Here is a 27,500-nt window from a genome sequence, read left to right on the forward strand (position 1 = left end):
GCATTCTGACCAAAACTTGAAAGCATGCAATCCCCATCATCATCATCACAACTATTCCCAAATTCAGCAATAGATTCAAGCAATAATTAAACAAGATACTGACTACTCCACAATCATCTCCACTATAGTGTTGTGAACAGAGAAGAGTGTAGCCAGCGCAGCAGCAGAACGGCTGTGCCTGTGCCTGCCCTGTGGGGATAGAGATTTTTGTGGATTTATTGGCATCTGTCGCTCATGAATTATACGTGTTAAGAACTTTATTTTTTTTTTTTTAACTAAATTGAACTCGAGGTTTTCAAAAAAAAGTGGGTGGGTACAAAATGACTCATGACGAAATCTGATAGGTACGCGTACCCACCGTCCCCCCCGAAATTGACGCCTATGCTACTTGTCTGTATCCCGTTTCTGTTGTCTTCTTGTGTATAATACTTTTATACTGACAGAAGAAGACCTACCTAAAGGAACTTGGGTTTTAGTTTTGACCATCATCTATATCAGCAAAGATAACATTGTATTCAAAGTAATTGCTAAAATCTGGGAATGCAGTGACAACAAAGTTTATCGGGCAGGAAACACGACCACGTAGATAGGTTGTAAACAATAAAAACATTTTGGGAAATAGTCTTTTTTGCTTTCTTGCTAAAAGATTTACACCACTCAACAGTCTCTGCTGGTTGCCTGGTAACCTCACAGTGGGGACAAAACTCACCCGACCAAGAAATATTTACAATTCAACTTTTGTACAGATGAGTTGTAATGTGTTAATTCCTTCTACTACTGAGAAACTGGTAGGCAGATTTTTCTTACGTTGGTACAGAGCCAGGCTAGCTAAGCTAACCAGCTGCTGGCAGTACCTTCACATTTAGCATACAGATACGAGAGTGGCATAGATCTTCTCGTCTAACTCTCAGCAAGAAAGTGAATAGGCCTAAGTGTAATTCCCAAAATGTCTACTGTAACTACATTTTGACCATTTTATTTTCATTTACAGGAAATAGAAGGTGGTAGCACCTGACATGTCAGTTATAATCCCTTATTTCACAGGAAAACTGTATAAATAAAAATAAAACTGAGGTAAGTATGGTACAGTAGAACCAGGAAGTTGATCTGTAAACTGTACTGGATGTTTACAATAGACAGTTTGGGTAGTAATCACACTGTTCCCCTTGATTGTTGCCGCATTGCCAGATCTCAGCAATCAACTTGGAGACTACAATGTTCTTATTACAGAGACAAAGAATGGCAAAAGCTAGAAAAATAAAACCCAAGTTGGAATGAAACAGATTTATCCTTAATTATCTGTTATTTCCCATGAAGAGTGCAGATGAGATGACACAGGTAACAGATGGCACTAGCAATGCCTTCCAATGCCAGGGCCAGTCTTATTCACGGTGGCCTGGGGAGACTTTAAAAGCAGTAAATTGTTTCCTGTAATATGCTCATCCTAGCAGCAGACGCAATTAACACTGGATAAACATTATTTACATAATGCCAGACACCCTCGTGATCACAACAAAGGTGTCTCTTCTGACCCCTCTCTTACTGGCTCTTTGTCTCTGGTTTGGAAATGAAAGTATAGGTCAGACAGTGGGACGTGGAGCTTTGACAGTGCAAATAATAAACTGGAAGGGTTTGGAAGGTCAGTCAGGACCCCCACAGCTGGCCACTGATCTGCATGTTAGCCATTAACTGGGAGCCAGTTCAAGTGGGGTGTCAAGAAAAAAGGGAAATAATAAATTAATGAATGAATGAAACAGGTAGAGTCAGAAGATGGAAGAAAGAACAAAGTTAAACTACAAGCCGTTTCCAATTCTAGGCTTTCTGCTGAATAAAAAAGATGTCACGCCACAAAACAATTCATTTTTGCACATAATGTATGTGATTGCAGGTATATTGTGGCTGAGGCTGCTGTTTTAAACACTTTCCCCAGTGGCAAATAGAGTAATTAGTGTCCCATCACAAATGTCAACCACAACAAAGGAATTGACAAGAGAGCAGACCAGTAAAATCAAGAGTGCCTCATGGACTGACAGCGAGCAGGTTTGGTCAATGCTGCCGATGTCAAAGAGAACAAAAGGAGAGGATTACTGATGATAGCCTGAGGCTGCGAGAGCTGAACTCTCATTCAAGCTTTCTTTGCACCAAATACATCCTTAAATCTCAATTCAAACACTAGAAATGCTTCAGAGAAAGCAAAGCTGGGGGTGGATGTCTGGCAAGTAAATGGCTGGTGTGTTTTCATGAAATGTCAGGTTTATGGAGTTGCAGGATTATAAGGCCTCTCTGGTGCCCAATGAGTAAATACAAGGTTATTGACTTCAGAGCACTCAGCAAAGCTCAACACCACAGGAATCACGCTAACATACTGCAAATACTGCTAACTCTTTGATTTTACAAAGAGCAGTTTAAGAAGTCCTAGCGCGTAATTACGTTCACCTAACAACCAACAATCTACACTCCAGCAGGGAAAATCATTAAATGTAGTTCTTAGAACGTGAAGACAACACATTTGACTTTTCTGTGTGAGGGAGAGGACAGCAGATATATCAGAAGACACATGTAAAAGTGATCCCATTTCAGCCGAAGGACACACAGCAGTAAATAAGATCAAAATTTCCAATGAAAAGCAGAGCTGTTCAATTAGGATGGCATTTAAAATGAGACAGTGATGAAGTTGCTGATGATAATCTTATACTTGTAAAGACCAGCGCCACAAAGCATGATTAAAAGGAAGGACATTATCTTAGCAGAGTGATCACAAGTGTAATCAATCTACATCAAGGCTCCCCACTGTGTTGTTCATGGCACAGGGAAAGTGTCAGCGAGAGGTTAGGTGGAGTCAATGTCTGTGGTTTTCTCTCAACCCACTTGAGTCTTACTCCTTGTCAGGTCCCCGAGTCAATAAACAAAGGGAAGTGAAGGAAATTGGATGCAATTCAGTGCTTCCCATTTTGTCCTGATTACACAGTCTGAACAGATGAGGCAGAAATGATGCTCAGAAGAGCTACTGTATACTTGATCAAAAATACTGTACCCGTTTGCGTCAGATTAGAGATACAAGGAAGGACATGGAACCCTAATCACTCACATTGGCCTTTTGCTCAAAGATGGCGAAACATATACCATGTTCGGGTCACAACCCATTGACCATCAGTGATGGGAATAATGGTGTTATAAATAACGGCGACACTTTTTTTCAGTAACGAGTAATCTAAGTGATTACTCTTCCCATCTTAATAACGCCGTTACCGTTACTGCCAAAAAATGCGGCGCGTTACTATATTTGAAGCTGTTTTTTTCATCAGACCAACTAGATCTCTGAGTCTGAGCCGAGAGGCAAAGACTTTTTTTACTGTTCTTCCTTGGTTAGTGGGCAGTGCACGACGCAAGCGCATAAATGTTGACGATTGGCTGAGGTTGAGTAAAATGTCATGGTTAGCCAATCAGAGGTAGAGTTGGGCGGGTGTTCGAAAGCACGAATAGTCAGACACACAACGAACAACACAAGCGAGTCAGTCAACGAGAGAGAGACAGGTATGGCGTTATGAAATCACGGAGAGGGTTAACTTTTCCTGCTACAGATTTTCCACCGTGGTCAGAAAGAACAGGGGAGATACTTTGTTTCTCTTACTATATGACTCTAGAGTCACTCCTCGCTCCAAAGCTAATCGCCGTCAATCTCTCACTTCTCCCTCGCTCTATCACCTACTCCCCACACACACACACACACACACACACCGGCTCGACGCACACACCAGCGCACAAGTATAAACATCAGGCCACTTACGTTATTTGCACTACAAAGAGTGCATATATTTGTTATTTATTTTTGGTATAGTGCTTAACAAGCATAATTTAATTTTGCCCAGTTGTGGCCTGTTGAGGTGTTATGTTATTTGTATTGACCCCCTATATAAACATAATATCTACATACATGGCATTTGATTGGAGGCTAGTCTCACTTTGTCCCACAGCAACATTAAAAGAGTTTAGATTTGTGTACATTGTTTCTGTTAATAATGTATTGTATTAAGTGTCCATTTCATTATAATATTCAGATTTATCATAAATAATTGAACATGCACATGTATTTTAAGTTCCATTAAAGAGGGGTAGGTGGAGGTGGGGTCATATTTAAGCATTTAAAAATGTACTTGAAAGTACAAATAGAAAACGCAATAGTTACTTTCTGAAGTAACTAGTTACTTTCATAATTTGTAACTGAATAACTAATTGTTACTTTTTGGAAGAAGTAACTAGTAACTGTAACTAATTACTTTTTAAAAGTAACTTGCCCAACACTGTTGACCATATAATTACATTCAAATCAGCCTCCTAGTGGCAAAAACAAGTGCAGTAGAACAAGATTGATCACTTGCAGACAAAACAAATAACATCTAAAATTGGCAATATTTTGACCGATTATTTAGTTTCCTTTAACAAAATATGAACTTGATATTACATAGAAGAAATTGTCAGTTCTGCAACTCAATATGAGTCTGATGGAACCCCTTCTGGCACATGGTAATGGTACTATTATGTATTCCTGTCAATATTACAATAATAAAGCATCCTAATTATTTGTTCTTCTTTGTCTGCCTTCCTCACTCCAAAATCACATCACATTGAGAAGTGGTTTTTTTTTCTTCTTTTTAAATTGTAAAAATGATTTGGCCCTGGGCCAGACTTGGGCCAACATTTTAAATCCAAAAGTTTTGACTCCCTTTAGCAAACTGTATTTAAAAAAAAAAAAGGAAAGCTTACTTCCAAGTGAGAAGCAATGACAGAAATTACCAAATAGCGCCTTGTCGGAGAGTATTATGATTAATTAAATGGCATTAGAGGCACTATAGGCCAACTGCTGTACTTAAGACTTTAATGTCACAGCCGAGTGCTTCATATGAAAGGATGACCCACAGGAGTCCCCACATCACTGTCTAACAGCAGAGATCAAGTAACCTCTAATAAAAAAATACAAACAATGTCAGCCAGTCTTTTCTGAATGTAATGAAACACCTGTCAAAACATGTTTATAAGCTTTGCACAGTAAATGAGTTGTAACATTACCTTGCTCTTGATGGAGAATACATTAATGAAAAAATAGTCCACCTGGCAATTATAATGTATGCAAAAACAAGCAAACAAACAATCTTGATTAAGAACACCTGGCACTGTTGTTGTTGTTGTTGTTGTTGTTGTTGTTGTTGTTTGAAGAGTGCATCCAGGAATGAGTGGAATGATTTACAGGCAATACACAGCAAAGTTCCTGATTAATGATTCTGCCATTACTTGAAGTTTCTCCAAAAAATAAAAATAAAAAAATAAAAAAAAATGTGTTGATGAACATATTGAGCTCGTGGAGGCACTCCAGAGCTGCACTTATTAGCTGGCACTTCAGAAATATTTTGACATTACAAGGAGTGCGCAGACAGCTGTACTGATTGTGCAAACGGATGGGAGATTGGGGGCGGTGGGTAATGTGGTAATGGTATGCATGTGTGGTGGTGGCAATGATGGGGGTATGGGGGGGGGGGGTCTTCACACTGTCATGGGAACCATAAGTAGGCCACGTATGTGCCGACTGGGCTGCGTGTTTGGTGTCCCCTGTTTCATAAGGCTCGAGCTCCTTTGCCTAATGGGTGTAATAAAGGATTGTTCATGCCAGCGTCCGCTCATTTATTCTCATTCCTGAGAGTGAGAGGGGACCGCTACAGCAATCAGCCACTACTCACTGGTTAATTCCAAGGCAGATTTATATTCTGGCTGTGTAATTGATTCTCTGTGTGCATGCGCATGTGATTGTTTCTGTGTGTATGTGTACTTGAAGCTCATTCCACTTGTGCACAAAGTCAGTATTGTTTTACAAGGTTTTATCCCTACCACCGCAAGGCCAAGATTAAATTTTAATCAGCTACTAAGTGCAATCACAGCCATGATTTGGATCCCAATGAAGCTTATACCCAGAGCCCACACCTGCACCATACAGGCTGCAGAGGGGCTGTCATCTGTCCTGGCTCGGAGACAGGAACAGGTCACTTGTGGCTGTGGTGGAGCAGGGATACACTCTTGCCAGACAGTAATGACAGCTGCTCTGCCTTCCCAGCACAGGGTGTGTGGTATGAGGGGTAATCAGACCAGGAAAAAGATGTGAACACTGGATGAGGAGAAGAAGAAGAGACAGTATGATGTCCAACTTAATGCCCGATAAACAAATCCCACTTTTCAACTACAGGAACTTAAATTAGGTCATGCTATATGTATATATGTATGTATATCTGTATGTAGCCATTGTTCTCTTGTTCTCTGCACGCTTGGGCGTGAAATTCCTGGAACTAAATTATGGCCCAACTTTTTACAAAAAAAACAACAAACAAAAGTTTACAGTATATCCAAATTCCAGGTACATTTAGACAGTGTGAGCAATGCTGTTCATCATAACTGGACAAGCAAATGTGCAAATTACTGTCAGGTCTGCAACAGCAAGTTATTTTAGAAAAGATTAATAAAAAATAAACAAGATTATGTGTGTGCAAAGCAGAAAAAACACAAAAACAAAGCCATTCAACGCACTGGAAGCAGGTTTGTTTTGTAAAGTTCTTTAACATACAGGTCACAGGTTACATTAACTGGTAAAAGTCTATTTGGTTCTTTCTTTCCCTCTTCTCCTGTTGTCTATTTTCCTTATTTGTCTTCCACCACTAACAGATGCCTAATAGTGGCCAGCCCTGCCAAACGTCACTGTAGGCGCAAGGACACTGAAGCTATTAGTCATTAGACAGTAGTGCAGCATCCTCTGACACTATCACACTCATGCCTCCTCATGGCAGACTCCTAAACTAGATACCATGAGCTGAGGAGGACTGAGAAGTGAGGCACCACAGCAGGGTGCAGCGCACCACTTAGCTCAAGTGGAAGTTTTTCTTTTGTTCTTGTCTGCCGGACGGTGTAGACTTGGCGAGCGATTAGGTTCATTTATACCACAGCAGCCACTTGGCAAGGATCACCACTCCATGTGGAGCCAATGTAACACTAGAATGAGACCAAATGGCTTTCTCAATTGGAAGGCAGGGAGGGGGAGGAGAAGGGTGGGTGTATTGGTGGAGGGCATCTGCTCAACATTTACCTAGTGTTTTATAATTAGATGAGTGCAACTGCTTGGGAGCAACGCGTCTGTTCCACTGTGATTTTCTGATAACAATTCTATGACTTGGAAACAGGCAGAGGAGGGCTGTAGATGAAGACAATTAGTGAAGCTAATAAAATATGAACCATATTGCAAGTGTTATGAAATCTGTGTTCAAAACATACAGACTGGTGATGGGGTGGAAGTTGGTCATGACAAATGCTAATTGGTCCCAAGTAGCAGTAGGGAAACCTGTTAAAGCCTGCTCACATCTGGCACTTTTGGTTTCCTCTCTTTCTCTCTGTTTCGCACATTTAATTCTCTGCCAAACACCGACATTTAGCACAGGACGATAACAGCTCAGTGGGCGCAGAGATAGCCCATGTGAAGACGGCATGATACTGAGCAAAGAGCTTCCCCACTGGCAATACTTAAGTCACACAAAATGTATTTTTAGGATAATCAGAGCTTTCTGTCAGCGGACAGTTTGACTTGTTATTGCAGAAAAAGCACACAGATGTAACTAATAACATTAATTAATGATGGCTCTGTTCAATTTAAGTGTGCCAGTAAATCATTCTAGAGAGTCAGCATGCACACTACTGGGGCCCTAGAACTGGAACACCTGAATGGAGCATGGCCATTATTCATGTTATCATTTACACCTGTGTTTAATTTATCAATTGTCTGCTGTAAATAAGGTCTATTGCACTGACTAGCACATGCTGTATTAGCTTTGTCTTTGAAAACAAATGTGCTTTGTCTACATGGATGCAATTACATCATAAAGCAACCCCACAACCAATACAAAAGGGCCAATATGAGTTTTCTAAAACTGCCGCCTCTATAGTTAAAGTATGGCTAAGATTACACTCCTAAAAATTCTTGGTTAATGTCAGAAAAATGTGGTCATGGCTTTGTTTATGGAAAGATTGCAGTCATGGTTAAAAGTAATGCTGACTGTTGGAAGGAGAGGGAACGTGAACCCCAGTTGTAGTCAGATATTGCCTATGCCCATCCACCACACCAACATCTGTACCCTTACTTTCAATGTGGCATAAGCACGTCACACTAGTTTCCACTTTGTCACTAAACGTAAACATTTTAAGTTGTTTCACTTTTTGGGACATGTCCTTATTCACTCTCTTGCCAAGAGTTAGATAAGAGGTTAAAGTATATACCACCCTCATACAGTATCTGCCCATTTAGAGTAAAGCTGGAGCCAGTAACAATTTCTTAGCCGGGCGAAGTGACTTCCTGGAGTCTCTGCTGGTTGCCTGGCAACATCAAGAAATAGTCAATCACATAAGCCCCATACAATCACAACTTTCTGTTGTGTGAACTGATTAAAGAAACAAGATATAATGTGTTAACTGGTGAGGTGTTGGATCTTTTCTTTTTACTTTGGACAAACCAGGCTTGCTGTTTCCCCACTGCTTCCAGTCTTTATGATAAGCTAAGCTAATTTTCTATGGCTCTTGCCTTATAGATAACATACATACAACATGAGAGTGGTATCTTACCTCTAATCTAACGTACTTCCTAACATGTTGAACAATGTAACTGATTAATTGAATTCTCCAAAAGCTATCTGTAAAAATAGAGGTGTTTATTAATGCTAACTAATAGAAAACAGTGTCTCTTATGGTCTGTCGTTCAGCTGATGTTTTTCTTTTTAGGACATATGAGATTAAATAGAAGAACTTTTTGTAATTGACTTTCAAATGAACCCACCTGTTCACCCAGCAAATACAGCATTCATTAATAAATGTGCTGCTTTAGCAATTTTGCAAACACATGCTACAGCCTGGATTTGTCACTTCACAGACAATGGAGCGTCTCCTCTCTCACCCACCATCTAAATTTAAAGGAGAGGACAATCTATTACCCGTTTTAATCATGCACGGATCAGTTTTTACTTAACAAATAATGTATCCTTGGTTTGGTAAAGATAATAAATGAACTTGAATGCCAGTCCTTCTAGTGGTTTTTATTTATAACCCAAGTCACCTGCATTCTAAGCATAAATTCCAACTTCATCACAGATTTCATTGTGCATTAATGTTAAAGATTGATATAGACTGCTTTTGGTACAAATATATTTTTGCTTTTTTTGATCATTGTCAGTAAACCAAAGCTACAAGTGACATTTGTATAATGTTTCACACGTGAGACGTAGGACTTGTCCACTGTTGTAGGCTTCAGCCTTGAGTGGCCATTTTCTGGCATAAGAAGACCTATATTTTTTGGATTCACCTGGGGCCCTCGCTAAGGTGTGGGCTGCAATGGAGACTTGTCAGACAAAGACAGGGAGGAAAATGGAACTCCCTCAGTTGTGCGACTGCCAAATCCATTCCTGTACAAAGAACAAGCAAGCGTGATAGATTTTCCCCAAGCAACCGGGATATTTCCAGACTGTCTGTTTCCTGAAATACAACTCTCTCCCCAGAGCAGGAAAATTTAGTGGAGAGCTGAAAAAGCATGATATGATGTTTTGGCGTGCAAAGACACAAACCCCCCCCCCTACAGACCATGCAGACACACAAACGTACATAAGCGCAATGTCAAGTGGGAGCTCTCTGCTTGCCTCTTCTTCTTCTTTTTTTTTTTTTAACAGCATTCTGTCAGTTCCCTGATGAATAGCAGCCCTCAGGTAGGGTATGTAGCTCATCCTCATCCCACCCCCTTCTCTCTCTCAAAACATAGAGATTGATTAATTCACAAACAGTCTAAAATGAACTTAGTGTCTAAAAACAGACATTCCTGTATTGATTACCTCTGTGCTATTCCCTCAGGCTCCCTCAGATCCAAAGGCACGCTTCTGAGGAAAACACTGTTTCCCAATCAAATTCACTTTGTTTGACTGCTGTTACTATAAAAATGGTGGCAATATCAAGTCAATATCAGACTGTTTATGCAACCATACACAGTGTATATATCTTGCATAAAGCATAGAGCTTGTTTACGGTTAAATAAAGCATAATTCGCTGCTGAGTATGTTTGGCTAAAGCAAGCTTTGGGACTTCACTGTGGTCTTTTAGCACTGATCAGTCAGTGTCTGTTTGTTTTTTAGGAAGCTCTCAGCGTGTCTGTGTGATGACAGCAGCCACTCCTACTTCACATTTGACAAGTGATGGAGAGAAACTGACATGGAACGATGACACTCAGAGGTGGTGATGTGCCAGTGACACTAATGGACCACTACTCAGCGCTCCCCTGACATTATCCAGGCTCTGCCTCGTACTTCTTGATCTGTGTCTCTCGCTCATAAAATTCACCCCAAAGGACAGCCGGATCGAGGAAGAGGGAGTCTGCACATCCACTGAGACTGAGATGCATTTATAATCACTTTGTCAACAGTAAGTTGGGTTTTTGCAAAGTGACAAAGTGACCTTATGAGCCAAAAGCAACAAATTTTTTTAAGCTTTTACAACTCAATCTCTGAATGCAACTTAATGTAGCTACCAAAGAAGGAGGCGAACAAGGCAGGTGGCCCCCTCCTCAGTGTGCCAGTCTGCCTGCGAGTGTTGAAGCTGTGAGGAAGGAGGTCTGACAGTGAGAGGATCTGGATTGTGTAGGAGGTGCTGGGTTGACTGCAGTGCTGCGGGGGAGAAAACACGGTCGCCATTCCAACCTCGCAAAGATTGCATCTACTTTTACTGTGAACTTCTGCTAGCTAATGTTTCACAAAAATGTGTTGTGTTGTAATAATAGTTTCTTTCTCTTACACGCTCATATTGACACATGTAAAATGAAGTGTACCTCAATTTTAAAATGGCATTTTCATTTTGCTTTCTTCTGCAACAAACATTATTTAACAAATGAAGATTTGACTTTTACGTAGATTTTGAAATCCAATTAAATTACATTTACACTGGAGGTGTCAACTGAAACTCACCCTACATTGATGCTGCATTGATTTTATGTGAGAAAGGCTGGCATTTTTAAAAAGCCATTGTGATGCTCTCATTGCTAATACAGCTCATTAAAAGCGAGGCCTTTGGAACTGTGTCAGTGTGTCAGTGTGACAGCAGCAGCAACAAAGACATGGCTCCGCTTGCTACTGTAGCTCAGCCACATTGCAAGCTTTATTTTTTTTTTTTTAAAATAGAGCCATGGGCTTGCGGTCTGGCTTTTGTACTTTGACTTATAATACCTGAAATGGGTGATCATGTTTTCTTTGGATATGAGCCTTTAGGAATAGATAGATAGCGAATGTCACTGCAGTGGCGGCATGCGTTTTATCGCTTTCCTCCCCAGGGCCTGGCCATAAGAGCTGGGGAGCACTGAGGTGTGAGTGTGTCACCCTGCCCATCAAATGACTGTCAGGCCAGGCTTATCATAGGAGCCACAGGGGGTGCCCGCTGACCTGTGGAGTGACACCCAGCATGGCTGCCTCAACCGGCGAGGGGGGGGCTTTGGGTCACCCTGACACCCCCAGCGCCACCCCTCCCTCCACCCCCAACACACACAGACTGATCTCCTGACTTACTTCAGCATCAGTCATTAGCACACACACACACACACACACACACACACACACACACACACACACACACTTTCTGAGCCACCGCACAGAGGTTAAAGCATAAAAGTAAGAGCAAAAAGAAAAACAGAGAGATGGAGTAAAAGACAGACAAAGAATGAAAAAGGGCATCTACCATAAGAACTCAAGGCTTTGTCACATCTTTTTTATCAACTATAGATCATGCAGACAGCCCCTGCCCTGACACCATCCTTTTTCACCAAATGTCAGTTGCGATGTTGGAGCTGATATCTTGCGGCTTGGAGGGATGGGGGGGGGGGTACTGGACGCTGAACACATTGTATCGTACAGATAAGAGAACGCCTATGTATTCTGTCAGGTCCTCTCTTATTTCATCAGCAGCAAAAAGAGGACCTTGTTTTGTCGCCATCCGGCAGCAGCACTGAAACCACACACAAAAATGCAGAGCTAGTAATAAAGACAATATTTTGTATTATGTTTGATGAAGCTCAGCAATTAGTCAACATTAGCCCATAACAACTCAATGGTATTGTATCCTGATAATATGAACATATTTTCTATCATTTTATGAAATAATGTGATTGAATGATTCTATGCTCATTTTGATTGATTATTTTCTTTTACGAATTCTATCTGATGTAAAACATAACAGAGGATCACAGTTCTTTGCACTGACCATCAATTTAATTGTACGTGATGTTGCCTTCATTTGTCATTTTGTAAAAAATGATCTTGTTAATACCATAAATATAATTTCAACCATATGCCCAGCCATAAGACAGCACTAGTATTCGACCAAATTATTTCAGCACTTAGTAAAGAAGAAGAGGGAATGACATCATTAAGGTCCTCAAATAAAAACTTGGTTTTTAAATGGTAATTATTTCTTTATCATACTAATGTTTATGATAAAGAAGAAACAATCCAAGATAAAGTTAGAAAAAATGTCCTTAGTTATTATCTATTAAGAGTTAAGACTAATCACACAAATAACCTGGTTCATCACGCTGTATTGGTGTGGTTTGATCAGATTTGATTGACAGTGGAATCTCCCCGGTGGTTACTGAAAGCCACAGGGTGGTTTATATCTAGTATAAGCCTGTCAGAGGCAAACACTGAGAGAGAAGGGAAAAATAAATGCCAAGTCAGTTGGCCTGCTGTATAGTAGCGGAAGACTCTTCCAGTAGTACCTATGCTGTGACAAAAACCACACAACTAATATGATTCCAGTTTGCAAATTGCTTAATGCTGATTGGTGCACAACTACTGGACATCACATTTTTCCCTGCTGACAAAACCAGTGAGAAGAGCACAGACAGAGCACAAATATGGACATTTCTTATGTGAAATAATCAAAACTGTTTCTAAACTTTTGCAGAAATGTATGTGTTCATGTTGGACCCCAGCACTCATATTAAAAGCTGATTGGCTTCAAGTTAACATTTCACAGATGTTATGGTTGTTTCTAGCTGAATTTTTCTTTTCAGCATACAAACCCCACTAATTGGGGGGAGAAGGGAAGATGCGTTCTTGTGAATTGAAATAAATTAATGAGGGCCCTGCTGTCTGCTTAAACTCAGATAATCAGCTAAGAGACACCCTGGATGCAGATGCACAGCCCCCTGTGTGTATCCCATAGCTCTTTTGTTTTCACCAGTGTTTGTAGTGGAAAAGCACAAGCTGTCAGGTCTGTTCTCACTCTACACATAATAAACAAACACATAGAAACACACACTTGCACACACACACAGACAGAAGCTGAGAGCAGAATTTAACAGTCCAAAGTCTCCCATAAAAGCAACTACATACACACAGACTCACACACAGACGCAAACCAATTTAGACAGAGACACAAATAATTCTGAGTGTACACACACATATCTGTGCACAAAAGCATACTCATATTTCTATAAACAACCATGCTTGCACACAGCAGAGATGCGTGTGCATAAAGGGAATAAAATAGCTGCTTTAAAATGCATAATGTCATGTGAGTTATACTGAGGGCAACAAGTCATGGCTAATAATGATGGGGGGAAACAAAATGTCTCCTTTGTTTACCGGCAGAGATATGGCAACAAACAAAAAGAAGAGGATGGAAAATATTTTATATCCTTCAAGCCACAGTAACATGCTGTTTCCCAGCTCCACACACACACACACACACACACACACACACACACACCTGAGTCATCTTATGCCGGGTTCAATTCATTAAATAGACGCTTTGCCCCACTGGGGATTGGCATTGAGATACTAAGTCATGTCGTTTATTTTCTCCGTCGCTCCTCCAGTCTGATTGAAGTTGACAGCCTTTGATCTTGATTAGCATGGGAAAGTAAAACATGCACTAAGACAAGGCTTGGTGTTACTCATGGATGACGCCACGCTGATGTCATCCTCATCCGCTAAAGTGAGATCTACGTGTACCCAAAGTGAGATTACTTTTATCCCAATGAATTAGTAAAGTGATGGAAATAAAAAAAGGAAGTTGAATAAGTATAATGACCTCCACAACTTTGTTTGCTTCTAGAATTGGTTTCTTGTTGTTTCTGTGCACTTACATCAGAAGATAACCTCCTGTCACATCCCTTGTCTCAGTACCCTAGAAGAGCAAACAGCTAAAATAAGTACTTCTACAGCCGACACCCAGCAGTGAGATGTGGGGAAATTTGTTCTCCGATAACAGCTTTAGCTCACTGTGGAAAATGGTATGCCAGGGTTTCTTTATGCAACTCTTCCTTGGCGGTATTTGTGAGTAAGATTAAAGAAATCGGCACAGACGGAAGCACATACGGGAGATAAAACTAATTTTGAAGAGCTATGTTCATGTTGGGTTGGAGAGACGGAAGGAGATGACGGGGTCCGGAGACTTGATACGCGGCTGAATAGGTCAGCTGGGTTCTTATTGAGATAAGAAACAGATGAAAAAGGAAAAGGTCAATTCATCAGCTTCCTCTTAAATCCCTCCTGCTCCTCCACGGTGAGATTTAATGAACTGCTGATAAAACCCATTGACTTCATGTCTTGTGGCAAATGTGGCATCATCTGTGCAGCATACATTCCAAAATGTGTGATGTGGATTTTAACTTCTTTTTTTTCAACATTGTCTTTAAAAACAAACAAGTTGCTATCTACTATACAGAATCAGTCAAGCGATGAAATGTGCGATTCACACAACATTAGAGCAGTTAATCGCCAGTCAGTGTGAGGTTGTGGTTATGCAACACTCTGCAGTGTCTTCAACCTGATAAGTACGGGAATAGCATTAGACGCTGAGAGGGGAGCTATAGTGTGAGGATGTAAATATTAATCCTTTGTAAACAGCCTGAATGGGAAAAGATCATCTCAGCGTATTTAGATCTCAATTTCAGCTGCTGGGAACCCTGAGACAGACAGTGGCAGACCTCGCAGGCATCCATTTGTGTTGTAATCAAACATGGTTGGCTGACAGATCAGGCTTCTGGTTAGAGGCTGTAGGATGAAGCACAGAAAGAGGAACTGATGATGGGGAATGGGGCTGACTCAGAAATATGGTTCTTATATAAGCTAGGCATAATAAAAAGAATTGTGTGTGTATGTATCTATACCGTCTGTCCATGTACCTAAAGAGAACTTAAAAAATATGAACCTTTGTAATGATGGAAATTGTAAAAGCATGGCTGAAAGCCCAGATTATATTTCAAGGGTGGACACAAGATCAATCAAGCAGCAAATTTCTTTCTCTCCTCCCCCTCTTTTTCCCTCCTATCAATTTTAATGTTTGAGGGACATCCTTCAAAAAAACATAATGGGACAAGAAGATGGATGAGAACATTTGTGGCTAACTGTCTGGAGATAGCGCTGAAGATGTGGTGGGGGTTGAGAGCAAGGTTCGACAGCATTAATGTACCATCAAAGCCATCAGAGACACTTGTATACTCATAGAGGGGAAGCGGGAGGACTGCTAGTTCCAGAAGTATTTTCCTCCAGTGTTAATTATTATTTCACTTTAGGCCTGCAACTAACATTCTTTTTCATTATTGATCTGATGTTGTCAATTAGTTGATTCATTGCTTGGTCTATAAAATCTCAGAAACTCAGAAAATAGTGAAAAATGCCCGTCACAATTTCCTCAAAGTCCTCAATGACCAATAAACAGTCCAAAAATCCAAGATATTTAGTTTTCTATAAGCAGGAAATCCTTACAATTAAGAAGCTAAAACCAGGGAAATTTGGGGTTCTGCTTAAGAAATGGCTTTGAACAATTAATGAATTATCAACAAGTTGCTGATTGATTTTTTGTCAACTGACTAATCAGCAATAGTTTCGACGATAAAAATCAGAGTTGTAGCAACACCTTTTTGTTGAAATCGGGGCTATAGTTAACTACACATTTATTAAACTATAGCCTGACTAACACCAGGCTATAGTTGCTATATTTGTCCAAAATTGACCCAAAATCTGAAAGTAAACTGATCTGAAATGCTGAGTGTTAATGAGTTTCACACACTGGTGCTGCTTTCTGTATGTGATGATCCATGCAGCCCGGGGAAGCTTGCCAACCCTTTTCTCAGAGAGCCTGGCTCTTGCGATAGCTGCTCAACCTTTTATTGAATGCATATCCATTACACACATGGCAGCAGCAAGTCAACTGTGTCCTCCTTAAGGCTCTGACACACCAACCCGACGACCGACCGTAGGCAGAAAAGGCAGTCGGACAGATCTGTCTCCCCGAGTTGGTCAAAAAAGTGCCTCGGAACACACCGAAGCGACGCCGACTTGAGTGTACGTTCTGCGCGTGCGCGAAACGTACTATGTCTCCATGACAGCAGGCGGCGCTAATCTGTATTGTCGCCCAAAAAATGAAAACCGGCAGCTGATTGGATGATCGCGTCACGTGGGTCTGACTTCTCCCGAAATTCAAAGCCAGACCATAATGGCGGCTCGTTCGGAATACAATCTCGAATTTTATGAAAATAGCTCACCGAAACGTGTTTCTGAAAACATTTTAAGCGAGAAATAGGCCATGCAGTTGCTGAATCTGTCTTCATTTCAGATCGACAAAGGTCAGTTTAAAAGATTTTCGTCAGATTTTGAGAGGCGTTCGCCACGCTCATCCCGCTCGTCATTAATTGGTCATTGAGTCCGACTGCCCACTGGCCGATTCAACAAGTCAAATCGGCCCAAATGAAGGTCGACGGCTCCTCCGACTGACGACGGCACGGAACACACCATACAGACTCGGGTCACCGACCTCGCCAGACAGATAATCGGGTTGGTGTGTCAGTGCCTTTAGACCTTCTCTGGTCCACAGGTTTCACATGTGGTGCTACCACACAGAACAGCATATCCACCCAGCTGCAGGACCAAACTCCTGGGAATCGGCCTTCACACCAGGAACAAATGAATTCCAGATGTGCTTCATTTCACGTCTGTCAGTGTCTGTCTGTCCTGTTCTGTCAACCTGGTGTGTGCGTGTGCGTGTGTGTGTGTGTGTGTGCGCGCCTCATTCTCATGCATCAGCAAGTTATCAGGGACTGCTGTGCCTCATTGAGCTGGGGAGCTGCTTTCCATTTATTTCTTAAATGCAGCAGAGAGTGACACTTATAAAACAGTTTTTACTGCTTTCAGAACTTCTAGTAACAAAAAGGAAGACCAGGCTAATTGGAAAATTACAAAATTAAATGTTGAGGGTACTCAATTCATCACCCTGCAACAATTAAGAGTTGCTGGCTGCTGCTGTAACCTAGTGGTGCAGTGGCTCATCAACTGTTGACACCCATTTTGTTTTGATTGCAACCCTATTTGCAAAAAAGGCTTTCGTCAAAAGACAATGCAGACCATTAATGCATCAACACACTTGCACATTGCAGAAGTATCCACATAACTCGCTACGCTGCATTGCTCCTCTCATCAACATCTGCCATCCTGCTAATTAGCCCCAAAAAAGCCACACATCACTGGGTTTCAGTAGTGCACAGACAATGTGTGACACTCACGAGGGGAGCCCACAAGCACATTGGGAATTACAAAGCTCTGCCAGATCACAGAGCGATTCAACTACAGTATGTTATTGTCTGCAAAAATGGCCTCAACAGCAGCCTGGCGGAGACTGCAAGCTGCAAGAGTCTGGTTGACCATAGCGTGAGAGCCGCTGAACCTCAGGTGAATAGGTTCAACGAGGTTTAATCCTTGTTGACCAAAAATGAGAAAAACCTTCGTACTACTTCTCCTCCACACAGACGACAATCATTGGAAGGTTAACTGGAGTGGAATCCAGCAGAGAGCGGGCTGGAGCAAAGGTTGAAACAAATGTAATCAAAGAAGATGAGAGATCAGAGGAATCAAAAGAAGAGAAAGAAAGAACAATGCACAAGGGATGATCAATAGTAGGTATAAAAAATAAGAAAGTGGGAGTTCGGAAAGTGAGAAAAAGAGCAAGGCTATAGGAAGATTCCTGTGTCCTCTTGTCCAGGCAAGAAAGCTAATACAATAAATAAAAAATGTCAGCACTGTGAGATAGCTTTGCAGGCCAGCTGAAAAAAGGTGAGCACATTTCTATGCAGAACACTTGCAGCCGTGAGAACAGAGAGAAAGGGGAAATGGAGAGAGAGCGAGGGAGCCAGCTAGTCATAAATCTCCCACAGCTAGTGGGGTCAGGCAGACGGAGAGAGTGTCAAAATTGTTTCTGGGTGTGAAGGGAAGGGGAGGAAGGTGGCTAACCAACCACTGGGACTGACTCCTGCTCCTCGAATCAACCTGCTGCAAAGACGGTCAGTCACGCTGTGACACCGGCAAACCACTTCTACCTCATTTGCATACACACATTTACCGACTCATAATCACAGGAGTAAAGTGGTGGGTGTGTGTCCATGTGTGTTTCTGAACAGCAGACAGACAGGATTAAAAAGACTGAGCACGGAGGAGTGAGAATGATAGAAAAAACATGAAGTTAGGGTGAGAGCAGATGAGCAAGCTGGACAGATGAGACAAGATGTAAGAAAGAGGATTAGAATGCCAGCGCTGTGAGCGCAGCTTCCAGCTGTCACAACACACTTCTTCTGGCCACAAAGACATGCTGACACACTTCTATAGCTGCAGGGAGAGCTCTGCTACCTGGAGGAGACCTTCCTCCCTGTCTTTCTTCCCTTGCTCCTTATTTCTGACAGTTGTGTTGCTGTTTTGTATGTATTTGCTGTGCAGTTTCAGAGGCTGTACTGCTAGTTTTGTTGTCTCTGCGAGCATATGTGAGTGTGTGCATGAATATGTGCATGCAAGACGTGAGAAGAAGTGCTTTTCTGTGATGTAAATGGCTTTTTCGTATTGACAAAACAGTATTTCAAACCAAAAAGTCTACTTGATAACTTATCTTCCTCTCTCTTTTCTCCTCTTTAGTCTTACCCCCACATTAGTAAGGATTCACCGCTTTGCTCCTTTCCTTAATTTCCCTTTTATCTTTTCTCCTCCCTAGCACTTTCTTTAACAACTGCATCTTTAACGGCTTACTCTCTATTCCCATCCCAGTCTTTATCTTTCATGCTCTATATCCTTCCCGCCTTCCCTCCCACAGTGGTGATCAGAAAGTAGGTGCTGATACTGCAGCTCCCGCCTGAACCAGCTCAGTATATCAGTGGGTGGACAGACATGCCAGAGAGCCTCCTGTCAACAGTGAGTGTGCCCTCGAGACTGGCCCTCTTGGTGGATACTGATCCCCTCTGCTAAACCACAAGGAAAGGAGTCAATGCTATTTCTTAACAACTGGTGCGGAGAGCCAAGATAAGCACCAAGACAGCACTATTTTTATGGTCCTCCTAAAGACAAGCAGGCACTGCAGTGGCTACCTATTCATCCTTCATGGTCCCTGGACAATTCTGTCTGTCTGCTAATATTAAACAGACCATTAGCAAACCTCCTCTACTGCTCATCTAGAAGCTTGCAGCACAGCTTTCTCCGATCATTCATGCAGTTCCAAATCTGTGCCAATGTCCATCACCAGAGTTTGGCAGAGTCTCAAGTTGCACACGAGGTGAAAGCTACAGGCAGTGGTTAACCCAAGCTAGTTTAATACCTTCCCTACTTCTTCTCATCCCGTCTTTTCACAAGGGTAAAGAGAGACATTTCACGTTTAATTAATGCACAGGATGGTTGTGTAAAACAGCTAATGAAGCTGTGATCACAGTGGCGTGAAGGCAGGCGCTACTGAAAGGGAGGATGAGCACTACTTCACTTCCAGGAGATACTGAGCTTCACAGTTATTAGCCTATCACAAGAAGAGGGCTGATAAAGAGACTGGAGGTGTTGGGGTGAATGCTTGTTTCTGTTCTGCTTACCCACAACCTCAGATATTGTCCACTGGCTATTTTCTGTTGAAAATGTCTGTTGAAGAGTATGACTTTTTTATTTTTTTTTTTGAAAAATGCATAATTAATCTGCAGGCGCATTAGAAGTCAAACAAAATATGAATGATTCTGAAACTGTAAGAGTAGCATAAAGAGCATATTGCATTTGTGTGCTGAGCTCAAGACCATTAAGACCAAGTGTTCTCCAAGAAGTTAAAACAAATCTGCTGGCACAACACTGAACTGTCTCACAGTGACACCAGAAGTGCCAAAAGAAAACTTTGATGAAATTATGTTCAATGACACATTTTCAAATATTCTTCATGTACTCAGATGCTACCATCTTATAAAATAAAATGGTCATCCTGCAGGATAAATGGACTGCACACTAGCTGCTCTTCGCACAGCACACATAATAAATAACGTACAACAACAAACGATTGATGCCAGAGTCGGCCGTGCCTCTGCTCACCTGTGCAATCTCATACAGCAGCTTGTAGTGTTCCTCTCGCTTCTGTAAAGTGCACAGATTGCAGCCCATTATAGTCGTCGTGGAAACGCCAGGCGTCCAATTCTCCCCGAGTAGTGGTGGTACGCACACAGGGGGTCACCCTCCACACCGGAGCACTGGTTCTCATCAGTCACTCCTTAAGCAAGCATCTCGTTCAGGCATCCCATTCACAAATAAACGTCAGAAACAACCCCAGCTCAAAGGAACAGAGAGCTCCAGCTGAGTCTAACAGAGGAAGCTTCAGATGTGAACAGTGTGGCAGCAGCTTCAGCAGTGGTACAAGTAGCAGCATCAGCCGGGCTCTCTCCTCTCTCCTCTCCCTCTATTTCACAGAATCACACACACATGCACTCACTCGCACGCCAGAGTTGTGACTCTTGCTAGCTGAGACACTCCCCCCTTTTTCCTCCTTGGTGTCGCACATGACTACGCCGATACCAGCTCATGAATAATAATGGGAGGCACTGTGATATTCATGAGGGAGGCGGTAGCAGGGGAGGGGACTGGCTAGAGGGAGGAGTGTGTGAGAGCAGGAGCGCTGGTTTATTAAAACTGAGGCACAGTTATACAATAAGCTCCTTTGTGTAAGCAGCTCCGAGAGCATGGGCAGGGCTGACTGTGCCTAGGCGAAACACTCTGTGGGCAGAGGGGGTTCTCTAAAGCTTATGGGTAACCTACCTGCATCTGAGGTTATTCATTGAGTGTTTATCGGCTTCATCAGTGGAGGATGTGTTGGCATAGAGTGTTTATTTCTGAAGGAAAAAAGGAATCGCATTGCTTAAGGAGAGATCAAGCGGTAAATACCATTGCAGCACATAATGGCAATAGCTTTAGTACTGAAATAATTTGTTAACTAATCAATTAATTGATCCCCAGAAATATAATAGACAATCATTTTGAAAAGCAATGAATTGCTAAAGGCATTTAACAAGCAACAATGTTTGGCATTTGCTGCTTCTCTGTTTTATATCACTATTTAAATAATATCTATGTTGTTTAATATGTTATGGACTGTTGGTCAGCAATTTTAAGAATACATTTTTGGTATTTTTCACTATTTCAATATTTGTACTCAGACAAAAAAATCCACAGATCAATCAATAATTAAAACAAACAAGTTTTAGCCCTTTGTAGATCTCCTAATTTTTTTATTTCATTCCTATAATTACAGCTAAAATGAGTAGTCAATTAATCAATTAGTCGATTTATAGAGAAATAGTTAGCAACTATTTTGATAATCTTTAAGCAAACATCTAATTTTCTCTGACTTTGCTGCTTTTCTATCTTATGTGACAATAAACCTTTAGTATATCTACGTATATATATTTAGTCTGGAAGTGTTGGTTGGACAAAACAAGCAATCTGATGACATCATCTTAGGCCTTAGTAAATTGTGAAGACCTTTTTTCTTACTTAATCTTATAATGAAGAGATGAGAGATTCAGCAATATAACTTGTCTTTCTACATCATCACAATGCAATGCACCGTAAATCAGGAGTACATACAGTTAATGGACCAAAACCTTGCAGTGCCAAACTATCTTAAAAGTGAAATATTAATTGACACAAACTGGCATAATATAAAGGAAATTCAATGTCTTTCATATTTATAACTCAGTAGGCACTACAGGGGTCATTGATAATGGGAGTCCTAACAGCAAATTGACAATCAGCAAAGCCAGAGACTTCAGAGACATATCAACCACTGCCTTCACTCACTTACTGCGATAATTGCTAGACAATAGACCTTGGCTATTGTCTCCGCCATGGAACCCCCGTTCACTAGCAGGAAGCTTCACTAACAAGCAATAATTGTTAACAAATTGGCCTCCAAGCCAACAGTGGAGCATGCTGTGCAGAATACAGCTAAGAGTAGATGAGCGCTCATCAGCTGGCTACTGGGCATCCCACCCCCGGGGACTCCATAATCCGATTTTCTGGGCTTTAATTTTGCTCAACTGCCTGGAGGCAAGCCAAACACACACGTACATCATACAGGACCATTATGGTTAATACCAACCTCCCTCTTCGTCTACGCCACCCAAACCGTCCTTGCTACCATCCGCTCCTCATCCTGGAGAAGCCACAAGGAGTGGGGTTTTCTCTAGTTGCCAGGCAATATCAAATCCATGAAGTGCTGTTCACTAAAGTGTCAATTTGAAATCAAAGGGTCTTGTTGGGAGACTAGGGAGCGGGGATGTAATATTGCATTTGATGAACAGGGGTGCAATGTTTGCTTGCGGTACAATGGACTGTGAAGGAAATGTGAGTCAGAGGCTTCTGAAATTGTATATCAAGGGCTAAAAAGCTATGAAGTGCTTGTGAGCGAGAAGGACTGCCTGTCTAGTTGTCTACAGTCAGCACAGATGGAAAATGCAAAACCATGAAGGGTCGAAAAACAATGTCATCCCTGCATAGAAAGACAAATATTAGATCCAGAATGTGCTAACAGTATCCAATATTAGTACACACGAAGAAGTGTACTCAGTGTTCCGGTCTTGATGACCATCACTCTGTGATGTTGCACTCGCTGACCCCTTAAGGTTAAGATGCTCATCGATCTCCCAAAAGGTCTTTCTCATCATCTGTGCAGCGAGACTGATACAGTAGCCTCTGCCTGCGGTCAAGCAGCACCTCTCGATGGGACATGCATAGTGAAGGATGCTCTTTGAAGAGTGCATTAAGACTGATAAAAGCTCTCCCGAGGTGCTTTATGGCCGTGGGTTTTACATTGTGACAGGGTGAATTTACCTGAGACTGCATTTCCAATGGGGCCTGAGGGCAAGATTGGCACATTATAGCTACATTTAGTAAAACCATTTACTTTCTGACAAGGTGAAGCGGTACTGGATGTATAATTTGTCTCTTTGCCTGTCCCTTGTAGACTTTTTATGTTATGATCAATATAAGAACATACTCAATACATTTTATTGTTTAACATATATATGGAAAATGAAAGTAGCTATTGTGTATAAAAGTTAGTATTTCATAGGATGACCACTGATTCTGTCTCCCTCTCATGTCCCTTCTATTTTCCCGCTGTCCTTTCCTACTGTCCAGCGGCCGTTATTCATCTGGTCTGCCCTTTGCCTGCTCGGGTAGAAAAAGGCCCACAATCGTGTTCATTCTGTCAGTAAATGGGCCTCACATCGCTGGGCATGGAGAAGTAATTTGTCCTCACCGTGATGGGTGTATTTTGAGGTTTCTTCAATTGCATTTCTGACAAACTGATATTTAAGCTCACCTTAAACCTGGAGGTAGGCTATAACCTTCAGCCAAGTGTGTAATGCACGTATATGGCCGAGTTGTAAACCCTCATGCCCTCAGACATCCCTGCCTAATGCTCACACAGCCAGTCTTTTTCTCTGTCGTCTTGTCACACACGTGCACAGTAAACGCTCATGCATGAAAATGAGCAACAAAAAAAAAAAAAACACAACTGATCGGGACGCTGCCAGTGTGGAATATGAACTCGCAATACGCAAATTATTATCCTGGCATAAATATCAATTCAATATTCCAATGCATCTGATTCAACAACCTGACATGCATCCCATCTGAATGACACTTAAAGTAGATAAAACATGGAACGTATTTTTCATTTCCTCTCTGACAGCAATTTAAGACGATTGTGGCTGCCTGTCACTGCGATTGTCAGGGAAGCTCTTAGCAGCAGATTAGGTAAAAGACGATGCTCGTCATCGGAGAAGCTGATTTTTTTATTAAATCTAATAGACACAAAGCTTAGGTTTGGGACAGAAAAGTAGGGGATCAGTGGAAGACATGTCTGTATTCCAACACTTGGGTAAGCTTATGGTAACCTTGACAACAAACAAGAGAGCAGCTTAACGTAGCTGGAGATTTAATAAGAAGCCGTTATTGTTGTGATTACTTGTCTATGGCAATGTCTGTCAGGAATACCAAGTGTCCCCACAGTGTTTAATACATAAACAGGTTTATTAGGCCAGCTCTGACACATCAGGTGGGTGGAAAGCTCTTCGGTGTGAGCACTGAAGATTGAAATCCTGTTCACGTGAAAGGAGAGCCGTGGGGATCACAGAGTGGTTTGTGATGCGACGCGTGGCTCAGATCTGATCGCCCACTGCCGCTGTACAGCCGCCGCTTCTCCTGGGTATCCATGTGACTTGATTTGGGAGTAATTAAATGAGGCCCTTTTGTGAATGAATCATCGTCGCAGCCCGCTCCTCTGATGACAGCTTTGACAGAAGTTGGTCCAGCGTGCATGCACAAATGCACAGGTGGGTGCTTCAAAGCCAGCGTGGCCACACAACCAAAACATCTTCCTCAATGACAATAAATTATTAAAAAGGCTTAAATCTTTAATTCATGTGGGAACATGACCACGGTTAAAAATAGAACATTGTAGGCTGTCCTGCATGATAGCCAGAGATGTATAGTAACGAAGTAGAACTACTTCACTACTGTACTTAAGTACTAAAAGGCTGTATCTGTACTCTACTGGAGTATTATTTTGTTCTCCTACTTCCACTTTTACTTGAGTACATTTTTTCGATGAGTTTAATACTTTCACTCCGATACATTTTTTATGTGCTGCATCGTTACTCGTTACTGTTGTGAATTCCTCACGCTACGGAGACTGTGTAGGTTACAGTGTGTGTAGTTACGGCTACGTTAGTTACATAAGAAATCCCCGAGATCGCTTTGTGTTTCTTTTTATTACGGTCACCTGTTCAGAAGTCAGAAATGATGTAAGTTTGTACTCTTTCTATTTAGCTATTGTTAAGCTATTCCTGAGTTGTTTCAGTCTGCCATGAGTACTGAATGTTAACCGTTTTACCCTGGGATGTGAAGCTGCTAGTTTATCTGTATTTTGGTAGCTTGCTAACTTTCCTGTTCATCACACATCTTACTAGCTAGTGTGTTATACGTTTTTTGGGGCTTTAATCATTACTGTGCTGGAGAGGATGTTCATTTTACTTGCACAGTGTGATAATTGTACATTTTATTTTAGTATTTGTTAATATTTGTTATTTTTAATATAATATTATGTATTTAATATTTGTTAATTCCTTTGGCTGCAACCTTGGCTAAACATTTGACATAATATAAACAATATGATATTCAAACTTTTGACTGCTTTCTTTAATAACTACATAACACAATACTTGTACTTTTACTTTCAGTACTTTAGTAAATTTTAAAATAAACTACTTGCAATACTTAAGTACAAAAAATGTTGAATACTTTAGTACTTCTACTTAAGTGTGGTGCTTCTACTCAAGTCACTTTTCTGATAGAGCACTTGTACTTTTACTCAAGTATGAGGCTGTAGTACTTTATACATGTCTGATGATAGCACATGCAATATTGCTTTTCAAGCAATCAACATAATGACCATCTTATTTATAGCCTGAGAAGCAATTGCAACTCATATTTCTTCCCACACAAATTGTTTTACGACTTTATTAGCAAAGCATGGAAATTATACTGATAATTATAAATTACTGGGTTATTTGACCCTGTGATTAGCATGTTTAGCTAATAATATGACTGTATTTATGTATCTACCTCACTAATAATCTGTGATATCGTTGCCGATATCACAGATTAACCGGTAACGGTAGCAACGTAGACATTATTAGGAGGAAAAATTAAAAAAACAAAACATTTTCCTGTATATTAACGATGACATGTACTGTAAAGGTAAAGATAACAAAGCTTAGCTTGCTTTACATTCTTATGAAATTCACATTCGTTTTTTTGCTAATGAGCCTCTGCACTGAGACATCACACCACCTTCAAGTTTCCCCACAAAAAAACAGCAGACACACTGTGCATGCACCACACAACACAGACATCCTACATGAAATCTGGTTAACCCCGATGCCCCTGTCTGCATAAAGATGAAACAAAGTGCACATCAGACGAGAAGTTCCAGCTTTTCTGATTGTCAAACTGCTGAGGAAATGACATATGCCAAGCATTCGGTTTAGTTGGGAGAAAAAAGCAAAAGAGTAGAATAGAAATTGTCCATCTGTGGGATCAAGAGGAAATACAAGTCAGAGTAGTGCAGTGCTATGAGTGCTGCTTATGCTGACAGTATAAGACCAGAGATTGTGTCTGTGTGAAGTATGCATGATTGGAATTAGGGTTGAGCGACATGACAATACTTACTAAACTGTGAGATAGTGGAAATGTGTAGGACATTTCTCAAAACAGTTTATATCGTGGTAACTATTCCTTTAATATATATCTCTGGTGGTATTAGGCCATTTCAGGCAATGCCATACATCAATAAGCAGGACTGTTTAATGGCAACATTGGATTTACAGGATTTTTACATCAATATGATAAAAAAAATGTTTTTTCTGGAATTATTTTACAGGATAAGCCAAAAAGAGACTTTATAATCTGTGTATTTTATCTAACAACGGTTTCTTGAAAGTATTGCACTTTCATAAAGTTGGGTGGTTCACAACAACCAGATTATAAAAAGAATCGAAGCATCACAGGCTGAGATATCTTAACTTTTAGACCCTAGATAAGGGCCAAGCTCCAAAAGCGCTCCTTTAATGCAAAAATAAAGAAAAAAAGGCCCCTGCATACTAAATAGATACTCCCAAAAAAATATACAAACAATACATAAATTTATTTATTTAATTTATATCACCTTGTACAACATGAAACTCAGATCAATATCCCAATATAAAATTACATGTAGCATCAAAAAATATTGTATCCGTGTTTCCCACCATTAATTGGAACAACATTTTCAGCACAGTTCAGTGGTGCACTTTTCTCCGCAGCCATACTCCGAAATTTATCACAGCGTGTTTTCAACGAATGCGCAAAAAACACTACAACATACGCTTCAACATGTAAGAGTAGTGACCTTTTCATAGAGGGAACTGTTTTTAAGCTGCAGGAGAAGAGGGGAATAAGGGGGAGCGGTGAGTGAAAGACAAGACGCTCCCGCTACTTTCTCTGCTGGACGCTTCTTTCTGCTTTCATATTCATTTAACCCCAGGCTAAAGAGTGTGTAACCTGCACTAACTG

The 27,500-nt window shown here is 41.1% G+C and overlaps 1 protein-coding gene across 3 annotated transcripts in view; it reads right to left on the reverse strand.

Annotated features, from left to right (window-relative positions):
- Window positions 1–27,500, reverse strand: part of LOC116038720 (PDZ domain-containing RING finger protein 4-like) — a 136,245-nt gene that overhangs the window by 29,275 nt on the left and 79,470 nt on the right. Inside the window, exon 1 of one of the 3 annotated variants that reach the window (XM_031283313.2) lies at window positions 20,424–20,837. The exons of the other annotated variants lie outside the window; for them this stretch is intronic. Within the exon in view, the coding sequence (XP_031139173.1) occupies window positions 20,424–20,492 (69 nt within the window). The 5' untranslated portion in view covers window positions 20,493–20,837. Of the gene's footprint in view, window positions 1–20,423; window positions 20,838–27,500 lie in introns of those variants that run through there. 3 annotated transcript variants of the gene reach the window in all.

Source organism: Sander lucioperca, chromosome 7 (genome assembly GCF_008315115.2).
Source record: "Sander lucioperca isolate FBNREF2018 chromosome 7, SLUC_FBN_1.2, whole genome shotgun sequence".
Lineage (NCBI taxonomy): Eukaryota > Metazoa > Chordata > Actinopteri > Perciformes > Percidae > Sander > Sander lucioperca.